Raw genomic sequence first — 23,653 nt, forward strand, 5'->3', positions numbered from 1 at the left:
CATTAAGCATGGAGGAGGTGGTGTTATGGTGTGAGGATGTGTTGCTGGTGACAGTCTGATTTATTTAGAATTCAAGACACACTTAAACCAGGTTTTTCCTCTATGATTTTACCTGTGCCTAGCTCCAGTCAGTTAATTTTTTATCCTGCAGTCTTTACCAATTACAAGCATACCCAAAACATGATGCAGCCACCCCTATGCTTGAAAACATGGAGAGCAGTACTCAGTAATGTGTTGTATATGCCCCAAACATAACACTTTGTATTCAGGACAAAAAGTTATTTGCTTTGACACATTTTTTGCAGTTTTTCCTTTAGTGCCTTTGCAAACAGGATGCATGTTTTGGAATATTTTTTATTCTGTACAGGCTTCCTTCTTTTCACACTGTCAATTAGGTTAGTATTGTGGAGTAAATACAATGTTGCTCCATCCTCAGTTCTTCTCCATCACAGCCATTAAACTCCAACTGTTTTGAAGTTAAAATTGGCATCATGATGAAATTCCTGGGCAGTTTCCTTCAAGAGGAAGGCAACAGAGTTAGGAAGGACTCGTCTATCTTTGTAGTGATACACCATCCAAAGTGTAATTAACAACTTTACCATGATCAAAAGGGGTATTGAACGTATGCTTTTTGTCTTCTGACCCATCTGCCAATATATCCCCTTCTTTGCGAGGCATTGGTAAACCTCCCTGGGCTTTGTGTTTGAAATTCACTGCTCAACTGGAGGACCTTGTACAGATCCTTGTATGTGTGGGGTACAGCGATGCGGTAGTCATTCAAAAATCATGTTAAACACTATTATTGCACACAGAGTGAGTCCATGCAACTTGTGAAGCACATTTTTACTCTTCTTTAGGCTTGCCATAACAAAGGGGTTGAATACTTGACTCAAGACAAAAAAACAATTCCAATTTGACACTATGGGGTACTCTGTGTAGGCCAGTGACCAAAAAAATATATACATTTGATCCATTTAAAATTACTTCTGAAAGCACTGTAGTTTATCCATAGCACACTGACAGTCCACATTGTGCCTAAAAAAACAAACAAGTGGTCTGCTTCATAGTTATTGACCACATATGGGGCGGCAGGGTAGCCTAGTGGTTAGAGCATTGGTCTAGTAACCGGAAGGTTGCAAGTTCAAACCCCCGAGCTGACATGGTACAAATCCGTCGTTCTGCCCTGAACAGGCAGTTAACCCACTAGGCCGTCATTGAAAATAAGAATTTGTTCTTAACTGACTTGCCTTTTTTATTTTTACATAAAGTAAAAATAAAATATTTTGAGGAAAGACATCCAGTCTGCTCTAATGTGCTGATCAGTGCTAAAATGAGACTCATAACTGGTCTGCTCTTTAAAACCATGGGGGTCTGTGAACACAGGGCTGCATGTAGAGGAAAAGGACAGCTTGTTGATTCAGGGTCTGTCACCTTTGACTCAGAAAATCTGCATTCGTACCTTTGTTCTGATGCAGCCAGAAAGAGTTTGGGAGAGTGTTTGAGAGAGAAAGAGAGCAGCTGCACATTCCTAGAGAGGCTGAACTGGGACAAGTGCACAGAGGCTTGTGAAGAGTGTGCTTGACTGTATGTGAGTGAGTATGAGTGGACATTATTTGGATACGTTCATTGTGCCACACAGAGCTGTGATAAAGACGTTGACCTTGAGAAGACCCTGACACAGAGCCAGTGTAAAATATCAATATGTTTGAAATTGAACTAAACATGCCACATTCCCAGCTAGGGGGAAAGCCAGCTCCAATCCATTACAGCACAAAACACAACTCCTCCAGCTCTCAATATTGACCACCATTTAATTGGATATTTGAGTTATATAAAATAAATGCAGAAGGGCATATATATATATATATATATATATATATATATATATCTCTCTCTCTCTAAGTGGACAGTTTGATTTCACAGAAGTGTGATTGACCTGGAGTTACATTGTGTTGTTTAAGTGTTCCCTTTATTTATTTTTTGAGCAGTGTATATATAAACTAGATTTATGTTTTGCATGGGCTGCGTCTCAATCCACCGCAGCCACCGAGTTACAGCGGTGTTTGTCAGACCATGAGACATCCCAAAAATCAGTCTGCTCACGAAAACGGCTGTAGCGTCCAAACAGTTTGGCCTACGTTTTGCTCTACGACCCCCATGGGACTCGTCTTAAGTCAGTAGTGTCGATATGACAACTTTTCCCCTTTCCATCTGTAGCGTCTGAACCGTTTAGGCTACAAACTGTGGAAAGGGGAGTCTCACATTTTACTCTACGACACCCACAAATGTTACCTTCAGACAAGTCTTGTTACCAATACAAAATAATATATATATGGAAGTATGGAGAGGTGTGCCTACCCCCCAAAGAGTTAAAAATAATATACACACACACTTCCTGAGCTTTCTTATATTTCATAAATAATATAATATTAATAATATTAATATTAATAATAATATTTCATTTTTAACTGTCTTGGACATTTTTTTTTCTTTACCCTTTTCTACCCAATTGGTAGTTACAGTCTTGTCTCATTGCTGCAACACCCGTATGGACTCGGGGGAGGTGAAGGTCGAGAGCCGTGCATCCTCCCGAAACACAACCCAACCAAGCCACACTGCTTCTTGACACAATGCCCACAACCCAGAAGCCAGCCACACCAGTGTCGGAGGAAACACCGTACACCTGGCAAACGTGTCAGCGTGCACTGCAACCGGCACGCCACAGGAGTCGCTAGTGCGTGATGGGACAAGGACATCACTGCAGGCCAAACCCTCCCCTAACTCGGATGACGCTGGGCCAATTGTGCGCCACCCCATGGGTCTCCCGGTCACGGCCAGCTGCGACAGTCTGGACTTGAACCTAGAATCTCTAGTGACACTGCGGTGCAGTGCCTTAGACAACTGCACCCTTTTGCAATTATGTTAGCACAGCTGAAAACTGTTGTTCTGATTAAAGAAGCAATAAAACCGGCCTTCTTTAGACTAGTTGAGTATCTGGAGAATCAGCATTTGTGGGGTTCGATTACACGCTCAAAATGGCCAGAAACAAAGACCTTTCTTCTGAATTTCGTCAGTCTATTCTTGTTCTGAGAAATTAAGGCTATTCCATGCGAGAAATCGGCAAGAAACTGAAGATCTCATACAACACTATGTGCTACTCCCTTCACAGAACAGCACAAACTGGCTCAAACCAGAATAGAAAGAGAGGTAGCGCTCACCTTGTCTTTTCCGGACAAGCTTTTTTTCCGGATGCCCCAAAAAAACAATCGGAAAGGGGATTCACCAGAGAAAATTACTTTACCCCAGTTCTCAGCAGTCCAATCCCTGTACCTTTTGCAGAATATCAGTCTGTCCCTGATGTTTTTCCTGGAGAGAAGTGGCTTCTTTGCTGCCCTTCTTGACACCAGGCCATCCTCCAAAAGTATTTGCCTCACTGTGCGCGCAGATGCACTCACACCTGCCTGCTGCCATTCCTGAGCAAGCTCTGTACTGGTGGTGCCCCGGTCCCGCAGCTGAATCATCTTTAGGAGAGACGGTCCTGGCGCTTGCTGGATTTTCTTGCTGTGAAGCCCTATTTCTATTTTATTTTAAGAATGTGAAATGTCAGAATAATAGTAGAGTGATTCATTTCAGCTTTTATTTGTTTCATCACATTCCCAGTGGGTCAGAAGTTTACATACACTCAATTAGTATTTGGTGGGGATAGGGCTGATTGCTGCCCATGGTAAACAGAAAAAAAATCTGTCAAAAATTGCTAATAAATGCAATTAAAAATTATTATTGAATAGAAAACACTCTAAAGCTTCTAAAACCGTTTAAATTATGTCTGTAAGTAAAGCAGAACTATCAGGGCACTCATTCGCCCAAACTCTCTCTTGTCATCCAAAAAGTTGGCCCAACTTTGACGTCGTCGCCCCCACCCTTCCCAAGCACCTACAGTCCTGGGAACAGTTCCTATGCCTTCAGCGCGGTGTCAGCTTTCAATGGGGCTTCTCATTGTGTGAATCGCGCACTCACGAGAGTAATGACGGGCCGAAACCTTTCGGTCGCGCGAGAAACAGGTTACTCTCTCGCGCATTCTGCTGCTGTGGTGTCTTTCTTCCACGATTGATTAAACGATGCGTGTGTTTCTCTTTGTCCTGAGAATTGCTGTGAAGCTATATAGCATGCGAACGCTGTGTTCTGAACCAAGTTTGACAAGTTTAGTCGACATATAATATGTAATTGACGTTTTGGTGCGAACTAACTTTACTTTTTGGCTGCATTTCAATCGAAATTTGTCGTGTTTGATAACCGAAAGACACAGACTTCAAAACTAAAGCTGTTTTTGGTAAGTATAAACCCTTCCAGGTCTTCTGATGGAAGAACAGCAAAGGTAAGGGAACATTTATGTGTTAAATTTGGGTTTCTGTGGACTCCGAGATAGAGGAGCCAAAATGCTAATTCCTGAGCGCCGACTCACATTATAGCCTAGTGAACGAAATCTGTAAAGTTAAAAATAAATGTAACACAGCGATTGCATTTAGAAGAAGTGTATCTTTCTATATATATGTAGAACATGCATATTTAGTCAAAGTTTATGTTGTGTATTCCATGTTAGCTGACGGCGTGTGCAGAAGCCATCGTCATTTCTCCAGACATTTGAGTAGCATTTTTTTTACAATGCGTCATTGTAAACAGAGATTTATGGATATTTATGGCATATTATTGAAAAAAACATAAATGTACTGTGTAACATGTTATATTACTGTCATCTGATGAAGATTTCAAAAGGTTAGTGAAATTATTTTAATCCTGCGTTTGGTGATTGCATATTTTGTTCAATTGGAAATGGAAATTAGCTGTGTCTTCGGTGTGTATTCGGTGGTGGTTTGACATAAATATGTGCTATGTTTTCGCCGTAAAACATTATAGAAATCTGACTTGCTGGATAGATAAACAAGTTGTTTATCTTTCATTTGAGCTATTGGACATGTTAATGTGTGGAGGTTAAATATTTCTACGAATATTTTTGCATTCCGTGCGCCACCGTTCCAGCTGACGGTGGGGGGGCTGTTCCCCAATTGGGAACCAACACCTTTGTCAGGTTTTAACTTGGTTCCAAAGTTTTTGGTAGCCTTCCACAAGCTTCCCACAATAAGTTGGGTGAATTTTGGCCCATTCCTCCTGACAGAGCTGGTGTAACGGAGTCAGGTTTTTTCAGTTCTGGCCACAAATGTTCTATAGGATTGAGGTCAGGGCTTTGTGATGGCCACTCCAATATATTGACTTTGTTGTCCTTAACTTTTTGACGCTTACCCATCCCGTTAGCGGGATCATTTTCGTCAGCAACCACTGAATAGCATAGTGCCACAGTCAACTAATATTACAAAAAAATATTCATATTCATGAAATCACAAGTGCAATATTGCAAAACACAGCTTAGCCTTTTGTTAATCCACTCGTCTCAGATTTTGAAATTATGCTTTACAGTGAAAGCAATCCAAGCGTTTGTGTAAGTTTATCGATAGCATAGCATAACATTATGTACACTAAGCATTAAGTAGCTAGGTCTCGAAAATCAGAAAAGCAATCAAATTAATCGTTTACCTTTGATGATCTTCGGATGTTTTCACTCACGAGACTCCCAGTTACACAAATGTTCATTTTGTTCCATAAAGATTATTTTTATACCCAAAATACCTCCGTTTGTTTGTCGCGTTATATTCAGAAATCCACAGGAAAGAGCAGTCACGGCAGACGTATATTCCAAATAATATCCATAATGTCCACAGAAACATGTAGAACGTTTTTTTTAATAATCAATCCTCAGGTTGTTTTTAAAATATATATTCGATAAGATATCAAACGGGTGTGTAGGTTTTTAAAAAACACTGTGAGAAACAATGGCCGCTTTACTCTGTAGCGCAAAACTCACTCAGAGCCCCCACCTATCCACTTACGCAATGTGATCTTTCACGCTTGTTTTTCAAAATAAAAGCCTGAAACTATGTATAAAGACTGTTGACACCTTAGACCCATTGCCACCAAGCTTTAGCTTCCGGACTGGACTGTCTTGATATGTGGCTTCAATATATCCACATAATTGTCCTTTCTCATGATGCCATCTATTTTGTGAAGACATTTGTGGAGTGGTTGAAAAACGAGTTAATGACTCCAACCTAAGTGTATGTCAACTGCATGTTCTAATCCAGAAGTAGTGGGAGATTATTCTAAACCAACAATATAATAAGGTAACGAAACACAACACTCACCTTGCAAAATCAACCCATTTCTCAATTATCTTTTTGGGGGAAAGTCGCCTGCAGATGATGCCCACAAAATCAGGCTGCAAAGAAAGATGAAAGGTATATAAGAGAAGATGCACAAGCTTTACTACTGACATGCCAAACAGAGGATGGTTTGCCAAATTTCAGGTCAATGCGCAATGTAGTTCAATGGCCAGAATGTATTAGCATAATACAGTAATCTCACAAAACAGTAACCAGTCATTTGACCAATGTTTCAGAAAGAAACCAGGTCTGAGCTGTGAAAGGAGTGGATTACAATAAATAGCGGGAGAGATTTAGGCCTAAGTGTTGTTGGGTAACAAAATCATAAATCTTGGCAGGAGTATCAGGTAACTAACACAATGCTACCCTGAGTCAGGGAGTCTCCAGAACTGGCAAACATGCTTCATCATCCTGAACACCGCCACAGCCTGCTTTACCTGGTTAAAATAAGGATACAAAACTGGGCTCTCGTAAAAGTCATGGGGCCAGCAGACTGCACTGATAATAACGGCTTTCTCCATCTCGTGCTTAGTTTTTCCTGTTAGCTCACATGAGAGGTGCAGGATCTGGAATCAGGAGTGACACTGCATTTGAATGCACCGGGCAGCTAGTGTGTGTGTGTGTGTGTGTGTGGATATTTGGAGAGAACCCAGGAAACTATACAACTGCACAAACTATTCAGATGTTTTTTTTAATAATACTTATAATCCAAACTAAAAGTATGGGTTGCGGACAGGTTGGATTTATGCAAGCACGCCCTTGTCAAAGGCTCCAGAGTGAAACATTGGGTTCATGTGCTGGTTGGCACATGTTAATAGTGTGAAAATAACCACGTTCTGAGAATGCTTTGCCTCTTCAAATTATAATACATAATTTAATAATACCATACATGTTCCTTTCCTCAATAATAACAGTTTTTCATCTGTTAACAATTAATGACTAAAAAGGTGGATGCGAGACATACGTTTTCTTCGTGCAGGGCAAGGTGGTGTGTGGCCAACATCCGGATCCCCAGGCGGGAGGTGAGGGTGGTGTCCAGGAAGTTACGGACCAGGGTCTCATCCTGGAACATAATACACACACTCTTAAGGCCAGGAATACACCATTCTTTAAAACCTATGGTCACATTACAAAACACACAGTTCCAATAACCAAATTAGGACTTCTACATATGGCCATTACCTGAATGTGCCTCCGACACTCCCTGAAGCCTTCGGCCAGCAGAGTTACTACGTCCTTGTGGTCGTCCAGGAGCTGCTGCACCAGCTTACTGTAGCGAGCCTCCATCTCCTGGTCCTTGATCTGACAGACGATGCAGAGTGAAATCAGAACAAATCTGACCCTTATCAAAATCAGAGTTGGGATGAATTCCATTCCTATCAGATGAATAGGACAATTTCTCCACTAGAGTAAAATTAACTTACAGAACGGGTTGGAATCAACTGTTAATATACATATATACAACCATTAAAAATAACTAAATATACAGTGCATTCGGAAAGTATTCAGACCCCTTCACTTTCTTTTACGTTACAGCCTTATTCTAAAATTGTTGGGGGGGGGGGGAACACACAATACCCAATAATGACAAAGCAAAAACGGGTCTAGAAATGTTTGCAAATGTATGAAAAATAAAAACAGTTACATAAGTATTCAGGCCCTTCACGCAGTACTTTGTTGAAGCATCTTTGGCAACGATTACAGCCTCAAGTCTTCCTGAGTATGACGCTACAAGCTTGGTACACCTGTATTTAGAGAGTGTCTCCCATTCTCTGCAGATCCTCTCAAGCTCTGTCAGGTTGGATGGGGAGCATTGCTGCACAGCTATTTTCAGGTCTCTCGAAAGATGTTCAATTGGGTTCAAGTCTGGGCTCTGGCTGGACCACTCAAGGACATTGAGGCTTGTCCGAAAGCAACTCCTGCGTTGTCTCGGCTGTGTACTTAGGGTCATTGTCCTGTTGGAAAGCGAACCTGAGCACTCTGGAGCAGGCTTTGTTTATTTTTGGCTCGATCCTGACTATTCTGAAAATCATCCACAGAGCATGATGCTGCCACCACGTGTCACTAAGGATGGTGCCAGGTTTCCTCCAGATATGATCCTTGGCATTCAAGCCAAAGAGTTCAATTTTGGTTTCGTCGGACAAGAGAATCTTGTTTCTCAAGGTCAGAGATTCTTTAGGTGCCTTTATGCAAACTTTTACTGAGGAGTGGCTTCTATCTGGCCACTCTACCACAAAGGCCTGATTGGTAGAGTGCTGCAGAGATGGCTGTCCTTCTGGAAGGTTCTCCCATCTCCACAGAGGAACTCTGGAGCTCTGTTAGAGTGACCATCGGGTTCTTGGTCCCCTCCCTGACCAAGATCCTTCTCCCCCAATTGCTCAGTTTGGTCGGACAGCCAGCTCTTGGAAGAGTCTTGGTGGTTCCAAACTTCTTACATGTAAGAATGATGGACGCCACTGTGTTCTTGGGGACCTTTTCCTTCGACCTCAAGGCTTGGTTTTTTTTCTCTGACATGCACTGTCAAATGTGGGACAGGTGTGTGCCTTTCCAGATCATGTCCAATCAATTTACCACAGGTGGACTCCCAAGTTGTATAAACATCAAGGATGATTAATGGAAACGGGATGCACCTGTGCTCAATTTCGAGTCCCATAGGAAAGGGTCTGAATACTTAAGTAAATAAAAATTATACACACACACACACACACCTGTTTTCGCTTTCTCATTATGGGGTAGTGTGTGTAGATTGCGGAGGATTTTTTAACTATTTATACCATTTTTGAATAAGACTGCAACACAACAAAATTGAGAAAAGGTCTAGGGGTCTGTATACTTTCCGAAGACACTGTAGTCAAGAAGTTGCTATCCTCTGTATACCACGTATTAATTTTCTTGGAAAGGGGAAAAAATCTTGGAAATGACAGTGACTCAAGTTTTGTTCAACTTAGTGGTCATTTTATCTCAGCTGTATTTGTTGCAAATCTTGCCGTTATAGAATCAAAATATCCATTCAAAATACTATACTTTTCAGCCAAGCAATGACACTTTCAGACAAACAAATACATTAGTCAGCCTGAAGGAGTTGCATGCATGCCAGTCTGACAGCCTCTCCAGCTCCACAGAAACTGGGACAGAGAAATATGGAAGCCCTGGTGGTCAAGCACTTGAACTTGGCCAACCCAACCCCTCGCTGTGTGGCTGTTTGTGACTACTCACTGCTGGGAAGTCACTCAACACGTGGTAGGCTCGAATGTAGAGCTCATGCTGCAGGAGGGGGAAATAGACAAGGGGTGTTGGTTAGAATTTCCCCTCCTCCCAAGCCCCCATAAGTGGGCCTCAACACATCCCATGGTGTCCTGGCCTACAGTCCAAGAACAGAAAGGATGTTTAAGAGGATATAGCCTAGTCTTCCAATATGTCTCAAATGCACAACTGCTTAAATCCTGACTAGTTCAAATTTTAAAAATGTAGTCACATGCGCCGAAAACAACAGGTGTAGACAATATAATGCTTACTTACGAGCCCCTAACCAACGATATAGTTAAGAATAAGTGATAAAAGTAACAAGTAATTAAAGAGCACAGTGAAATAATAGCGAGACTGTATACAGGGGGTAACGATACAGAGTCAATGTGCGGAGGCATCGGTTATTTGAGGTAGTATGTACATGTAGGTAGAGTTATTAAAGTGACTATGCATAGATGACAACAGAAAGTAGCAGTGGTGAAAAGAGTGGGTGAAGGGGGGCCCTGCAAATATTCTGGGTAGCCATTTGACTAGATGTTCAGGAGTCTTAAGGCTTGGGGGAAGAAGCTGTTCAGATGCCTCGGTACCACTTGCCATGCAGTAAGAGAGAACAGTCTATGACTAGGGTGGCTGGAGTCTGACAAGTTGTTTGAGTGAATGGATAATATTACCACATATTTCAAAAAATATATGTATTAAAAAAAACAATGTACAGTCATTTGTGAATCACTGGTTATGAGTTGTTGGTAAGGGTGTCGAAACTACTAATATGAAATTCCCCACACAATTGTTTGCTATTCTTATTTATTAGTTGGAAGGAGAATATTCTGAGACAATACATGCTTCTTTACGACACATTCCAGGCACCATTTCGTTACACAAAAGCACCTTGGTGCTGTGGGAGAAAAATCTAGGTAAAAGTTCATCCATTTTAAAGAGGCTTAGATGAGGTAAATAGGCCATGGGAAGGGAGGAGAGGACAGAGGGAGGAGTAGAAAAAGCTTAACACTGCACATGACAGCTAGAGAACAAAGGAAAACCTCCAATGTCACAGATGGCCCATCAACTCTAGCTCTATAGAATAACTTTTAGTTCTCAAGCCGAAACTGTGTATGCTGATAGACTAATGACTTAATTGAATTGATTACAGTTCCATAGGCATGGAGTGAGGGGCCATTGTTTGTTACATAATAAAGAGTTGGTGATTTACCCAAAATATAATATATATAATATATATATATATATGGTAAATCACCAACTCTTTATTATGTAACAAACAATATATATATATATATATATATATATATATATATATATTGTTTGTTACATAATAAAGAGTTGATATATATATATATATATATATATATTCGAGTCATTAAAACTTGTTTTTCAACCACGCCACAAATTTCGAATTAACAAACTATAGTTTTGGCAAGGATATCTTCATTGTGCATGACAACTCATTTTTCCAACAATTGTTTATTGGTAGTCCATTATTTCACTGTATCACAATTCCAGTGGGTCAGAAGTTTACATGCAAAGTTGACTGTGCCATTACACAGCTTGGAAAATTCCAGAAAATTATGTCATGGCTTTAGAAGCTTCTGATAGGCTACTTGACATCATTTGAGTCAATTGGAGGTGTACCTGTAGATGTATTTCAAGGCCAACCTTCAAACTCAGTGCCTCTGAAATCAGCCAATACCTCAGAAACAAAACATTGTAGACTTCCACAAGTCTGGTTCATCCTTGGGAGCAATTTCCAAATGCCTGAAGGTACCATGTTCATCTGTACAAACGATAGTACGCAAGCATAAACACCATGGGACCACGCAGCCGTCACACTGCTCAGGAAGGAGACATGTTCTGTCTCCTAGAGATTAACGCTCTTTGGTGCTAAAAGTGCAAATCAATCCCTGAATAACAGCAAAGGACCTTTTGAAAATACTGGAGGAAACAGGTATGAAATTATCTATATCCACGGTAAAACGAGTCATATATCGACATAACCTGGAAGGCCGCTCAGCAAGGAAGAAGCCACTGCTCCAAAAACCGCCATTAAAAAGCCAGACTATGGTTTAGAACTGCACATAGGGACAAAGATGGTAATTTTTGGAGAAATGTCCTCTGGTCTGATGACGAAAATAGAACTGTTTGGCCATAATGAGCATCGTTATGTTTGGAGGAAAAAGGGGAGGCTTGCAAGCCGAAGAACACCATCCCAAGCGTGAAGCACGGGATGGCAGCATCATGTTGTGGGGGTGCTTTGCTGCAGGAGGGACTGGTGCACTTCACAAAATAGATGGCATCATAAGACAGGAAAATTAAGTGGATATATTGAAGAAACATCAAGACATCAGTTAAAGCTTGGTCGCAAATGGGTCTTCCAAATGGACAATGACCCCAAGCATACTTCCAAAGTTGTGGGTAAATGGCTGAAGGACAACAAAGTCAAGGTAATGGAGTGGCCATCACAAAGCCCTGACCTCAATCCTATAGAAAATGTGGGCAGAACTGAAAAAGCATGTGCGATCAAGGAGGCCTACAAACCTGACTCAGTTACACCAGCTGTCAGGAGGAATGGGCCAAAATTCACCCAACTTATTGTGGGAAGCTACCCAAAACGTTGGACCCAAGTTAACAATATAAAAGTAATGCTACCAAATACTAATTGAGTGTATGTAAACTTCTGACCCACTGGGAATGTGATGAAAGAAATAATTCTCTACTATTATTCTGACATTTCACATTCTTAAATTAAAGTAGTGATACTAACTGAACTAAGACAGGGAATTTTTACTTGGATTAAATGTCAGGAATTGAGAAAAGCGGAGTTTAAATGTATTTGACTAAGGTGTATGTGAACTTATGACTTCAACTAATATATATCTATATAGACACACACACACAGTGTGTAACTCTATTTTTATAGCTTATTTGCCATTAGTCAGCACCTCTACATAAAACAATTTTCTCTGGCGCATGTTTTTTTATTAAGAAGCCCATATCACAAAATATAGGAAGCTAAGAGATGCAGCTTAGCAAATAAATGCTAGCAGGGTTTTATGTAGAGCTGGGAAAATAAACCGAAAATTAGCAACACCCACCATACATTTCAGGCCTTTTGCTAATATCGTTCATTACGATAAGTAGCTTAAACTAGAAAATGTGAAGTTTGAGATTAAATAGTTTGCCAATATAGGTGATTGTTAATGGGACAATTGATGGCTACAACCATCAAACAAGTAGCAGTAGTTTAAAGGATAGTAACAAAAACTGTGGTGCACATTAGTGTTACTCAGCAAAAAAAAAACAGCCCTTTTTCAGGACCCTGTCTTCCAAAGATAATTTGTAAAAATCAAAATAACTTCAAAGATCTTCATTGTAAAGGGTTTAAACACTGTTTTCCATGCTTGTTCAATGAACCATAAACAATTAATGAACATGCACCTGTGGAATGGTCGTTAAGACACTAACACCTTACAGACAGTAGGCAATTAAGGTCACAATTATGAAAACTTAGGACACTAAAGAAGCCTTTCTACTGACTTTGAAAAACACCAAAAGAAAGATGCCCAGGATCCCTGCTCATCTGTGTGAACGTGCCTTAGGCATGCTGCAAGGAGGCATAAGGACTGCAGATGTGGCCAGGGAAATAAATTGCAATGTCAGTACTGTGAGACACCTAAGACAGCGCTACAGGGAGACAGGACAGACAGCTTATCATTCTCACAGTGGCAGACCATGTTTAACACCTGCACAGGATCGGTACAGCCAAAAGATCACACCAACAGGACAGGTACAGGATGGCAACAACAACTGCCTGAGTTACACCAGGAACGCACAATCCCTCCATCAGTGCTCAGACTGTCCACAATAGGCAGGACTGAGGGCCAGTAGGAGTGTTGTAAGGCAGGTCCTCACCAGACATCACCAGCAACAGTGTTGCCTATGGGCACAAACCCACCGTCGCTAGACAAGAGTGGCAAAAAGTGCTCTTCACTGACGAGTCGCGGTTTTGTCTCACCAGGGGTGATGGTCGGATTCGCGTTTATCTTTGTAGGAATGAGCGTTACACCGAGGCCTGTACTCTGGAGCAGGATCGATTTGGAGGTGGAGGGTCCGTCATGGTCTGGGGCAGTGTGTCACAGCATCATCGGACTGAGCTTGTTGTCATTGCAGGCAATCTCGTCGCTGTGCGTTACAGGGAAGACATCCTCCTCCCTCATGTGGTATACTTCCTGCAGGCTCATGCTGACATGACCCTCCAGCATGGCAATGCCACCAGCCATACTGCTCGTTCTATGCGTGATTTCCTGCAAGACAGGAATGTCAGTGTTCTGCTATGGCCAGTGAAGAGCCCGGATCTCAATCCCATCAAGCACGTCTGGGAACTGTTGGATCGTAGGGTGAGGGCTAGGGCCATTCCCCCCAAGAAATGTCTGGGAATTTGCAGGTACCAATGTGGAAGAGTGGGGTAACATCTCACAGCAAGAACTGGCAAATCTGGTGCAGTCCATGAGGAGATGCACTGCAGTACTTAATGCAGCTGGTGGACACACCAGATACTGACTGTTACTTTTGATTTTGATCCCCCCTTTGTTCAGAGACACATTATTACATTTCTGTTAGTCACATGTCTGTGAAACTTGTTCAGTTTATGTCTCAGTTGTTGAATCTTATGTTCATACAAATATTTACACATGTTAAGTTTGCTGAAAATAAACAGTTGACAGTGAGAGGATGTTTCTTTATTTGCTGAGTTAGAAAATTAAGTTTATCACATCAATTCTATAAATTTATTGAGATATGGATTTTTGTACACGTCTCCCAGCTCTAGTGTTTTGTAAGTGCATTCTCAATGAATGACCGTCAAAGTTCAGTCTACACCGAGTATACCAAACATTAGGGACACCTTCCTAATATTGAGTTGTACCCCCCTTGCCCTCAGAACAGCCTCAATGTGTCAGGCATGGCCTCGACAAGGTGTCGTATGCATTCCAAAGGAGTGGTGGCCCATGTTGACTCCAATGCTTCCCACAGTTGTGTCAAGTTGGCTGGATGTCCTTTGGGTGTTGGACCATTCTTGATACACATGGTAAACTTGAGCGTGAAAAAAAACACAGCAGTGTTGCAGTTCTTGACACTCAAACCAGTGTGTTCAAAGGCACTTAAATCTTTTGTCTTGCCCATTCACACTGAATGGCACAAACATACAATCCATGTCTCAACTGTCTCAATTTGCTCAAGGCTTAAAAATAATTATTTAACCTTTTCCCTCCCCTTCATCTACACTGATTGAAGTGGATTTAACAAGTGACATCAATGAGGGATTACCAGTTTTTTTTTAAATTGTACCTTTATTTAACTAGGCAAGTCAGTTAAGAACAAATTCTTATTTTCAATGGCGGCCTAGGAACAGTGGGTTAACTGCCTTGTTCAGGGGCAGAATGACTGATTTGTACCTTGTCAGCTCTGGGATTTGAACTTGCAACCTTTGGTTACTAGTCTAACACTCTAACCACTAGGCTACGCTGCCAGGTTCACCTTGTCAGTCTCATGGAAAGTGAAGTTCTATTCTTAATGTGTGGTATACTCAGTGTATTTTGATTGGCACTGACTCAATGCTGTTTCTGGCGCCCTCCTGTCCCATACATGTCCAATGATTGGAATGAGGCTTGTCCTGAAAGTTTGGCAAATTGCAAAGGAGCGTTACTACACCAGAAAGGTAAACCAGACATGTTGACAAAGAGAGAAGCACCAGAGAGAGACCTCAACATCAAGAGGGAGAAAGGGAGAGAAAATAAATAAAACAGAAGGAACTCACAACTTGCAGGATGGTGGGGTTGCAGCCAATGATGAAGGGCAGGCTGCGGAAGCCCTTGATACGGTGGGCGATCCGTACAGGCAACTCCTTGTGCAAGTACTTGGCACTGCTCTACAGACACAGGATGATAGGGTGAGACGCATACACAACGTGGACAATACAGTGCAAGGCAAAGTGATCTCAATGACTAGGCTAATAAAGGAATCCCCTTGAATTTTGAACTTCACTACCAGTCAAACCGGTTTTACACCAGAGAAAAATCAGACATCTTCAGATATGACTCAGGTTATTTAGAGTAGTATAGTCTTATCTAGAGGTTGACCGAATAATCGGAATGGGCGTTTAATTAGGGCCAATTTCAAGTTTTCATAACTATCGTAATCGTCATTTTTGGATGCCGATTATGACCAATTATATTGCACTCCAAGAGGAAACTGCGTTGCAGGCTGACCATCCGTTGCTCGAGTGCAAGCAGCAAGAAGTCATGGAAAATTACTAGCTAGCACTAAACGTATTTAAAAAAAACAATCTTAACAATCACTAGTTAACTATACATGGTTGATGATAGTACTAGCTTAACTAGCTTAACTAGCTTGTTGTGCGTTGCATATAATCAATACGGCCTTTCCTCCATTTGCCAGCAGCTTTTCGCAATGCTTGAAGCACAGCGCTGTTTATGACTTCAAGCCTATCAACTCCCGAGATTAGGCTGGCAATACTAAAGTGCCTATAAGAACATCCAATTGTCAAAGGTATATGAAATACAAATGGTTGAGAGAGAAATAGTTTCCTATAATAACTACAACTTCTTACCTGGGAATATTGAAGACTCATGTTAAAAGGAACCACCAGCTTTCATATGTTCTCATGTTCTTAGAAAGGAACTTAAACATTAGCTTTTTTACATGGCACATATTACACTTTTCCTTTCTTCTCCAACACTGTTTTGCATCATTTAAACTAAATTGAACATATTTCATTATTTATTTGGGACTAAATTGATTTTATTTATGTAATATATTAATTTAAAATAAGTGTTCATTGAGTATTGTTGTAATTGTCATTACACACACAGTGGGGCAAAAAAGTATTTAGTCAGCCACCAATTGTGCAAGTTCTCCCACTTAAAAATATGAGAGGCCTGTAATTTTCATCATAGGTACACTTCAACCATGACAGACAAAATGAGAAAAACAATCCAGAAAATCACATTGTAGGATTTTTTATGAATTTATTTGCAAATTATGGTGGAAAATAAGTATTTGGTCACCTACAAACAAGCAAGATTTCTGGCTCTCACAGACCTGTAACTTCTTCTTTAAGAGGCTCCTCTGTCCGCCACTCATTACCTGTATTAATGGCACCTGTTTGAACTTGTGGACAGGTGTCTTTTATACTGATAACAACCTCAAACAGTCACACTCCAAACTCCACTATGGCCAAGACCAAAGAGCTGTCAAAGGACACCAGAAACACAATTGTAGATCTGCACCAGGCTGGGAACATTGAATCTGCAATAGGTAAGCAGCTTGGTTTGAAGAAATCAACTGTGGGAGCAATTATTAGGAAATGGAAGACATACAAGACCACTGATAATCTCCCTCGATCTGGGGCTCCACGCAAGATCTCACCCAGTGGGGTCAAAATGATCACAAGTACGGTGAGCAAAAATCCTAGAACCACACGGGGGGACCTAGTGAATGACCTGCAGAGAGCTGGGACCAAAGTAACAAAGCCTACCATCAGTAACACACTACGCCGCCAGGGACTCAAATCCTGCAGTGCCAGACGTGTCCCCCTGCTTAAGCCAGTACATGTCCAGGCCCGTCTGAAGTTTGCTAGAGAGAATTTGGATGATCCAGAAGAAGATTGAGAGAATATCATATGGTCAGATGAAACCAAAATATAACTTTTTGGTAAAAACTCAACTCGTCGTGTTTGGATGACAAAGAATGCTGAGTTGCATCCAAGGAACACCATACCTACTGTGAAGCATGGGGTGGAAACATCATGCTTTGGGGCTGTTTTTCTGCAAAGGGACCAGGACGACTGATCCGTGTAAAGGAAAGAATGAATGGGGCCATGTATCGTGAGATTTTGTGTGAAAACCTCCTTCCATCAGCAAGGGCATTGAAGATGAAACGTGGCTGGGTCTTTCAGCATGACAATGATCCCAAACACACCGCCCGGGCAACGAAGGAGTGGCTTCGTAAGAAGCATTTCAAGGTCCTGGAGTGGCCTAGCCAGTCTCCAGATCTCAACCCCATAGAAAATCTTTGGAGGGAGTTGAAAGTCTGTGTTGCCCAGCAACAGCCCCAAAACACCACTGCTCTAGAGGAGATCTGCATGGAGGAATGGGCCAAAATACCAGCAACACAGTGTGAAGACTTACAGAAAACGTTTGACCTCTGTCATTGCCAACAAAGGGTATATAACAAAGTATTGAGAGAAACTTTTGTTATTGACCAAATACTTATTTTCCACCATAATTTGCAAATACATTAAAGTCCTACAATGTGATTTTCTGGGTTTTTTTTCTCTCATTTTGTCTGTCATAGTTGAAGTGTACCTATGATGAAAATTACAGGCCTCTCATCTTTTTAAGTGGGAGAACTTGCACAATTGGTGGCTGACTAAATACATTTTTGCCCCACTGTACATACATACAGTGGAGAACAAGTATTTGATAACCTGCAAAATCGGCAGTGTTTCCAACTTACAAACCATGTAGCGGTCTGTAATTTTTATCATAGGTACACTTCAACTGTGAGAGACAATCTAAAAAATCCTGAAAAGCATATGGTATGATTTTGAAGTAATTAATCAGCATTTTATTGCATGACAATTATTTGATACATCAGAAAAGCAGAACTTAATATTTGGTACAGAAACCTTTGTTTGCAATTACAGAGATCATACGTTTCCTGTAGTTCTTGACCAGGTTTGCACACACTGCAGCAGGGCTTTTGGCCCACTCCTCCATTTAGACCCTCTCCAGATCCTACAGGTTTCGGGGCTGTCGCTGGGCAATAAGGACTTTCAGCTCCCTACAAAGATTTTCTATTGGGTTCAGGTCTGGAGACTGGCTAGGCCACTCCAGGACCTTGAGATGCTTCTTACGGAGCCACTCCTTAGTTGCCCTGGCTGTGTGTTTTGGGTCGTTGTCATGCTGGAAGACCCAGCCACGACCCATCTTCAATGCTCTTACTGAAGGAAGAAGGTTGTTGGCCAAGATCTTGCGATAAGTGGCCCCATCCATCCTCCCCTCAATACGGTGCAGTCGTCCTGTCCCCTTTGCAGAAAAGCATCCCCAAAGAATTATGTTTCCACCTCCATGCTTCAAGGTTGGCATGGTGTTGTACTCATTCTTCTTCCTCCAAACACATCGAGTGGAGTTTAGACAAAAAAAACTCTATTTTTGGCTCATCAGACCACATGACCTTCTCCCATACCTCCTCTGGATCATCCAGATGGTCATTGGCAAACTTCAGACGGGCCTGGACATGCGCTGGCTTCAGCAGGGGGACCTTGCGTGCGCTGCAGGATTTTCATCCATGATGGCGTAGTGTGTTACTAATGGTTTTCTTTGAGACTGTGGTCCCAGCTCTCTTCAGGTCATTGACCAGGTCCTGCCATGTAGTTCTGGGCTGATCCCTCACCTTCCTCATGATAATTGGTGCCCCACGAGGTGAGATCTTGCATGGAGCCCCAGACCGAGGGTGATTGACCGTCATCTTGAACTTCTTCCATTTTCTAATAATTGTACCAACAGTTGCCTTCTCACCAAGCTGCTTGCCTATTGTCCTGTAGCCCATCCCAGCCTTGTGCAGGTCTACAATTTTATCCCTGATGTCCTTACACAGCTCTCTGGTCTTGGCCGTTGTGGAAAGGTTAGAGTCTGTTTGAGTGTGTGGACAGGTGTCTTTCATACAGGTAACAAGTTCAAACAGGTGCAGTTAATACAGGTAATGAGTGGAGAACAGGATGGCTTCTCAAAGAAAAACTAACAGGTCTTTGAGAGCCAGAATTCTTACTGGTTGGTAGGTGATCAAATACTTATGTCATGCAATAAAATGCAAATTAATTACTTAATCATACAATGTGATTTACTGGATTTTTGTTTTAGATTCCCTCTTTCACAGTTGAAGTGTACCTATGATAAAAATGACAGACCTCTACATGCTTTGTAAGTAGGAAAACCTGCAAAATCAGCAGTGTATCAAATACTTGTTCTCCCCACTGTATATAAATAAAATACATTTTATAAACAATTCAAAAATGTCTGATTAATCGGCATCAGCCTTTTTGGTCCTCCAATAATTGGTATCGACGTTAAAAAAATCATAATCGCTCGACCTTTAGTCTTATCAAATGATATTTCCAGTGATAGAGAGCTACACGTAAACCTTCTCGCGAGATGACATTCGTAAAGCAGCATACCGTAAAAAGACAGATGTCGGACAAATTGTTTACTCTATAGACCACTTTAAAGTGTGTATAAAGATATCACTTATCAAGTAACCTTCAAGGCAGTCATCAATCAAGAAGACAAAGCATGTATTAGGCCTAATATGATGAGAAATAACCATAAAATATGCTACAATGACTGGACAGAGTGGTCAGTTACCAGGATGTGGTGTCCATCTGGAGACTTCCCAGCGTAGAGCAAGGTGGCTGGTGTAAGTCGGACTGAGGCCTGCGGAGAGAGGAGAAAAACAGTTTAAGAAATCCACTTAACCAGGCCTACAATATTAGTGGACACAAGCAGACAACTCTGTTGTGATTTCATTAGATACGGATACCGGACACAATAACCCAATCTCCCAAGAACAATGAGTTTACCCAACAACATATTTTCTACCTTTGGCATGTGAAGTGCATGTGACTGTCAGCTATATATATATATATATATATATATTTATTTTACATTTTAGTCATTCAGCAGACGCTCTTATCCATAGGGACTTCCAGTTAGTGCATTCATCTTAAGATAGCTAGGAGGGAACAACCACATATCACAGGCATAGAAAGTAGATTTTTCCCCTCAATAACATAGCTGTCAGTAGAGTCAGCGCTAGAATGGGGTGGGGTGGGGGTGAGATGGGCTATTGTTTAAAATACTGTTTGAAGAGGCAGAGTTTCAGATGTTTTCAGAAGATGGGCAGGGACTCTGCTGTCCTAGCTTCAGGGGCAAGTTGGTTCCACCACTGGGTTGCCAGGACAGAGAATAGCTTGGACTGGGCTGAGCAGGAGATGCCCTCCCATAGGGGTGGGAGGGCCAAGAAACATGAGGTATGGCAGAACGGCGTGCTCGGGTTGGGTTTGAGCATAGCCTGATGGTAGGGACAGGCAGTTCCTCTTACTGTTCCATAGGTGAGCACCATGGTCTTGTAGTGGATGTGAGCTTCAACTGTAACTGATTGCAGTGTGTTACTGAGAGAGAGAGAGAAACCCTTACCAAGTCACCTTCAGTATGATGGTAATCACAACTAATTACATCTAGGTTTAATTTTTTTTCAATTCTGAACAACATTTTTAATCACACATTAGGAATGTGACCAAAATAACTTTTTACCACCTGAGAAGCATTGCCAAGGTGCGGCCGTTTCTCTCAGGCTGATACAGAGATACTCATCCATGCTTTTAATTACTACTGTAATGCTCTCCTGTCTGGTATACCCAAGAAAGCCATTGTTCAACTCCAAAACATACAGAATCCTGCAGCACGGGTACTGACCAAGACAAGGCAGAGATCACACATTATGCCGTTTTTAAAGGTCTCTGCACTGGCTGCCTGTGAGTTTCAGAATTAATTGTAATATTCTTCTATTGGTCTTAAATCAATTCACAATTGTGCACTGCAATGCATTTACCCAGTACGTCACGCAGGTCCTTTTAACTATCAGCCTCTGGAATAGCCTACCAGAGAACCTTGAGGGGGGGCAGAAACGATAGATATATATAACGAAACGAACGATATATATACAAAAAAAGAGACCTTAAAATGCAATATTTTTTATCTTTGCTCAAATTCAGTTTGGCCCATTCTTTTTTTAATCTTATGTTTGTTGTGTAGTAAATATGAGGTTCTCTTCTCATAGTTGAATTTTTTTTTCTGTAAAGCACATACCAATGTATGTCTGATATGTGCTGCATATATATATATATATATATCTGTAGCATGACATTGGCTTATGCTACTTCTATCCTTTGAGGAGGTAGTGTCACTGGTTTAATAATGAGCTTCAACTAATTGTTTGTAAACATGATTTTTTTTTTAAATGTGGGCCCTGGGCAGCTGGTGCCAAATAATGTCTGGGACATGAATTACATAAGGATTTGTAATTGTTAGCACAATGGTTTCACTATTTGAGTTAATGAAGGCCCTGCACATGTCCCACTACCTAGTCAAAAACTATGAAAACTATGTAGGTTGCTAGCTGCAGTCACACACAAATACAGCAGCCACATGACCATGTTATTGATTTTCTCAGTCGTTTCATGATCTGGTGAATGATAAGCTGAAATATAAAATTATCTGGTAAACTCTTGAAAAAGTAGGGTACTACCAGTTCCCCTCTCGTTTACTAGTCCTATCATATAATTTAGTGTCCGCATTCCTGACTAATTTCTGTCTAGGTTCATTTACTGACCTTGGATTGACCCTTGTGTCTATACCCGTGTTGTTCACTCCCACTAAATCACAAACGATACTAGTTAGGTAGTTAAATTAACAAATCTATATTTTAATACCTAAATTAGGCTATAAAGCGAGCAAGTCTGGCACTTTTGCTGTCATTTCACATGGTGGTAGTTACAGTTGCTTGCTACCATAGCTAGCAGAATATCTACCCCAAGGCAATGCACGAGTGTATACATACGTTGCAAACATTCTTACCAACGATTCTAGCGAACCATACGTGTTCTCAACAGCTACTGTAGCTAGCTGGTTACAGCGGTTCCCTTTACTACGCTGGTTAACTGCGCTAGCTAACGTCATCTAGCTAGCTCCTAAAGCCAGTGCTGCGGCTTAGTACTGCATGGGCAACAATGGCAAGTTTGGTTTACAGAATTTCCTTACCTTTTCTGCCGAGACATCGATTGCAGACTGGTTGTAAAACGACGTAACGGTTTTGGACCTCTCTCGTGCCAGTTCTGTATATCCCTGTATTGAAGATGTAGAACGAAATCTTTCGTTGTCTGTCGAGGTGGGGGTGATTGTTTTCGTGATGGGGGCAAGCAAAATCCTTCTCACCCTCGGGGTCGTGATAGTACCACCACAGCCCAGCATCTCAAACGCAGTACCTGTCACTCTGCGACGCATTTTGAAAATCAATTAACAAGGACAGAGTCCTGTTCTGAGATTGTTTAAAATATTTACTGTCTCAACAGGCCATTATATTAGGCCACCCTTGCACAAAGACATGAAGAGTTCAGAATGGTCTTTATATGAAGAGATTGACCAGCCTGCAACAGTGTTTGTCAGAAGACGTGTTGGTTTAACCAATCGCAGAGACGAGAGGCGGGAATAGGGTATTTCCACTCCCACAATTTACTGGTAACGTTACTGAGGGAGCAGGAAGAGCACACAATGTTCTTTTCCATGTCAATGGATGTTTATAAAACAGGTTTATATATATATACAGAATTTATTTGGCATAGTCCAATACAATGCAAAGGATTATGCTAAATAAGTTAGTCACCAGTTAAGCAAAATAAAGAAAAAGAAAATAAGAGCCACTACTTTGTTTCTCTCCATGTAATTAGTGTACCATGATATACATTGAATGAGGTCAAAATGTTAAGCACATTTCACCACAAGGGGAAATGTGCTTAAAAGGAATTGCTCAAGCACCAGTGAACACATTTAGGTTTCCCCCTCGAATAGATACACTGAAATTACAAAAGTGTTGGCCTATGTATGTATACCAAGAATGGAGTTACAAGTGGGAAGATGGTTTTTACCACATACAAATAGGAAAATTAGAATGGACGGCCCTCCAACCGGTAATTACTTGTGGGAAACTCATCTATCATCTCTGAGCTCCGACATGCTGAACTCTGATGTCACCTATGAAGGAAAATACCTCATAACAGCATTTCTGGCAGTTAAATGTAATAACATATGTATAAAAAGCAATCTATTCATGTTTTTTTGAAAACTATAATTTATTTGCGAGCACAATAGCTGTACTTTTAGTTCATGGTTGCCTCAGCTTGTTTTTTTTTGTAACCATTTCTCAACGAGTTCCAAGCACGTGAATGCATCCAATTTCACAAATGGCAATTACCACCTTCCCACTTGGTT

General features: G+C 41.3%; 1 protein-coding gene across 2 annotated transcripts in view; it reads right to left on the minus strand.

The window, feature by feature from the left end:
• bckdk (branched chain ketoacid dehydrogenase kinase) overlaps positions 1-22,831 on the minus strand; it is a 31,714-nt gene extending 8,883 nt beyond the window's left edge. Inside the window, exons 1-7 of one of the 2 annotated variants that reach the window (XM_020464434.2) lie at positions 22,427-22,831; positions 19,973-20,041; positions 15,346-15,456; positions 9,489-9,536; positions 7,455-7,574; positions 7,237-7,335; positions 6,255-6,328 (exon numbers count right to left, since the gene is read on the minus strand). In XM_020464434.2, coding sequence (XP_020320023.1) covers positions 6,255-6,328; positions 7,237-7,335; positions 7,455-7,574; positions 9,489-9,536; positions 15,346-15,456; positions 19,973-20,041; positions 22,427-22,669 — 764 coding nt within the window. In that variant the 5' untranslated portion in view covers positions 22,670-22,831. The remainder of the gene's footprint in view (positions 1-6,254; positions 6,329-7,236; positions 7,336-7,454; positions 7,575-9,488; positions 9,537-15,345; positions 15,457-19,972; positions 20,042-22,426) is intronic. The other variant, XM_020464435.2, reaches the window with a different exon arrangement.
• Between the last annotated feature and the right edge of the window lie 822 nt (positions 22,832-23,653).

The sequence above is a fragment of the Oncorhynchus kisutch genome, linkage group LG28, assembly GCF_002021735.2.
Source record: "Oncorhynchus kisutch isolate 150728-3 linkage group LG28, Okis_V2, whole genome shotgun sequence".
NCBI classification, from domain to species: Eukaryota; Metazoa; Chordata; class Actinopteri; order Salmoniformes; family Salmonidae; genus Oncorhynchus; species Oncorhynchus kisutch.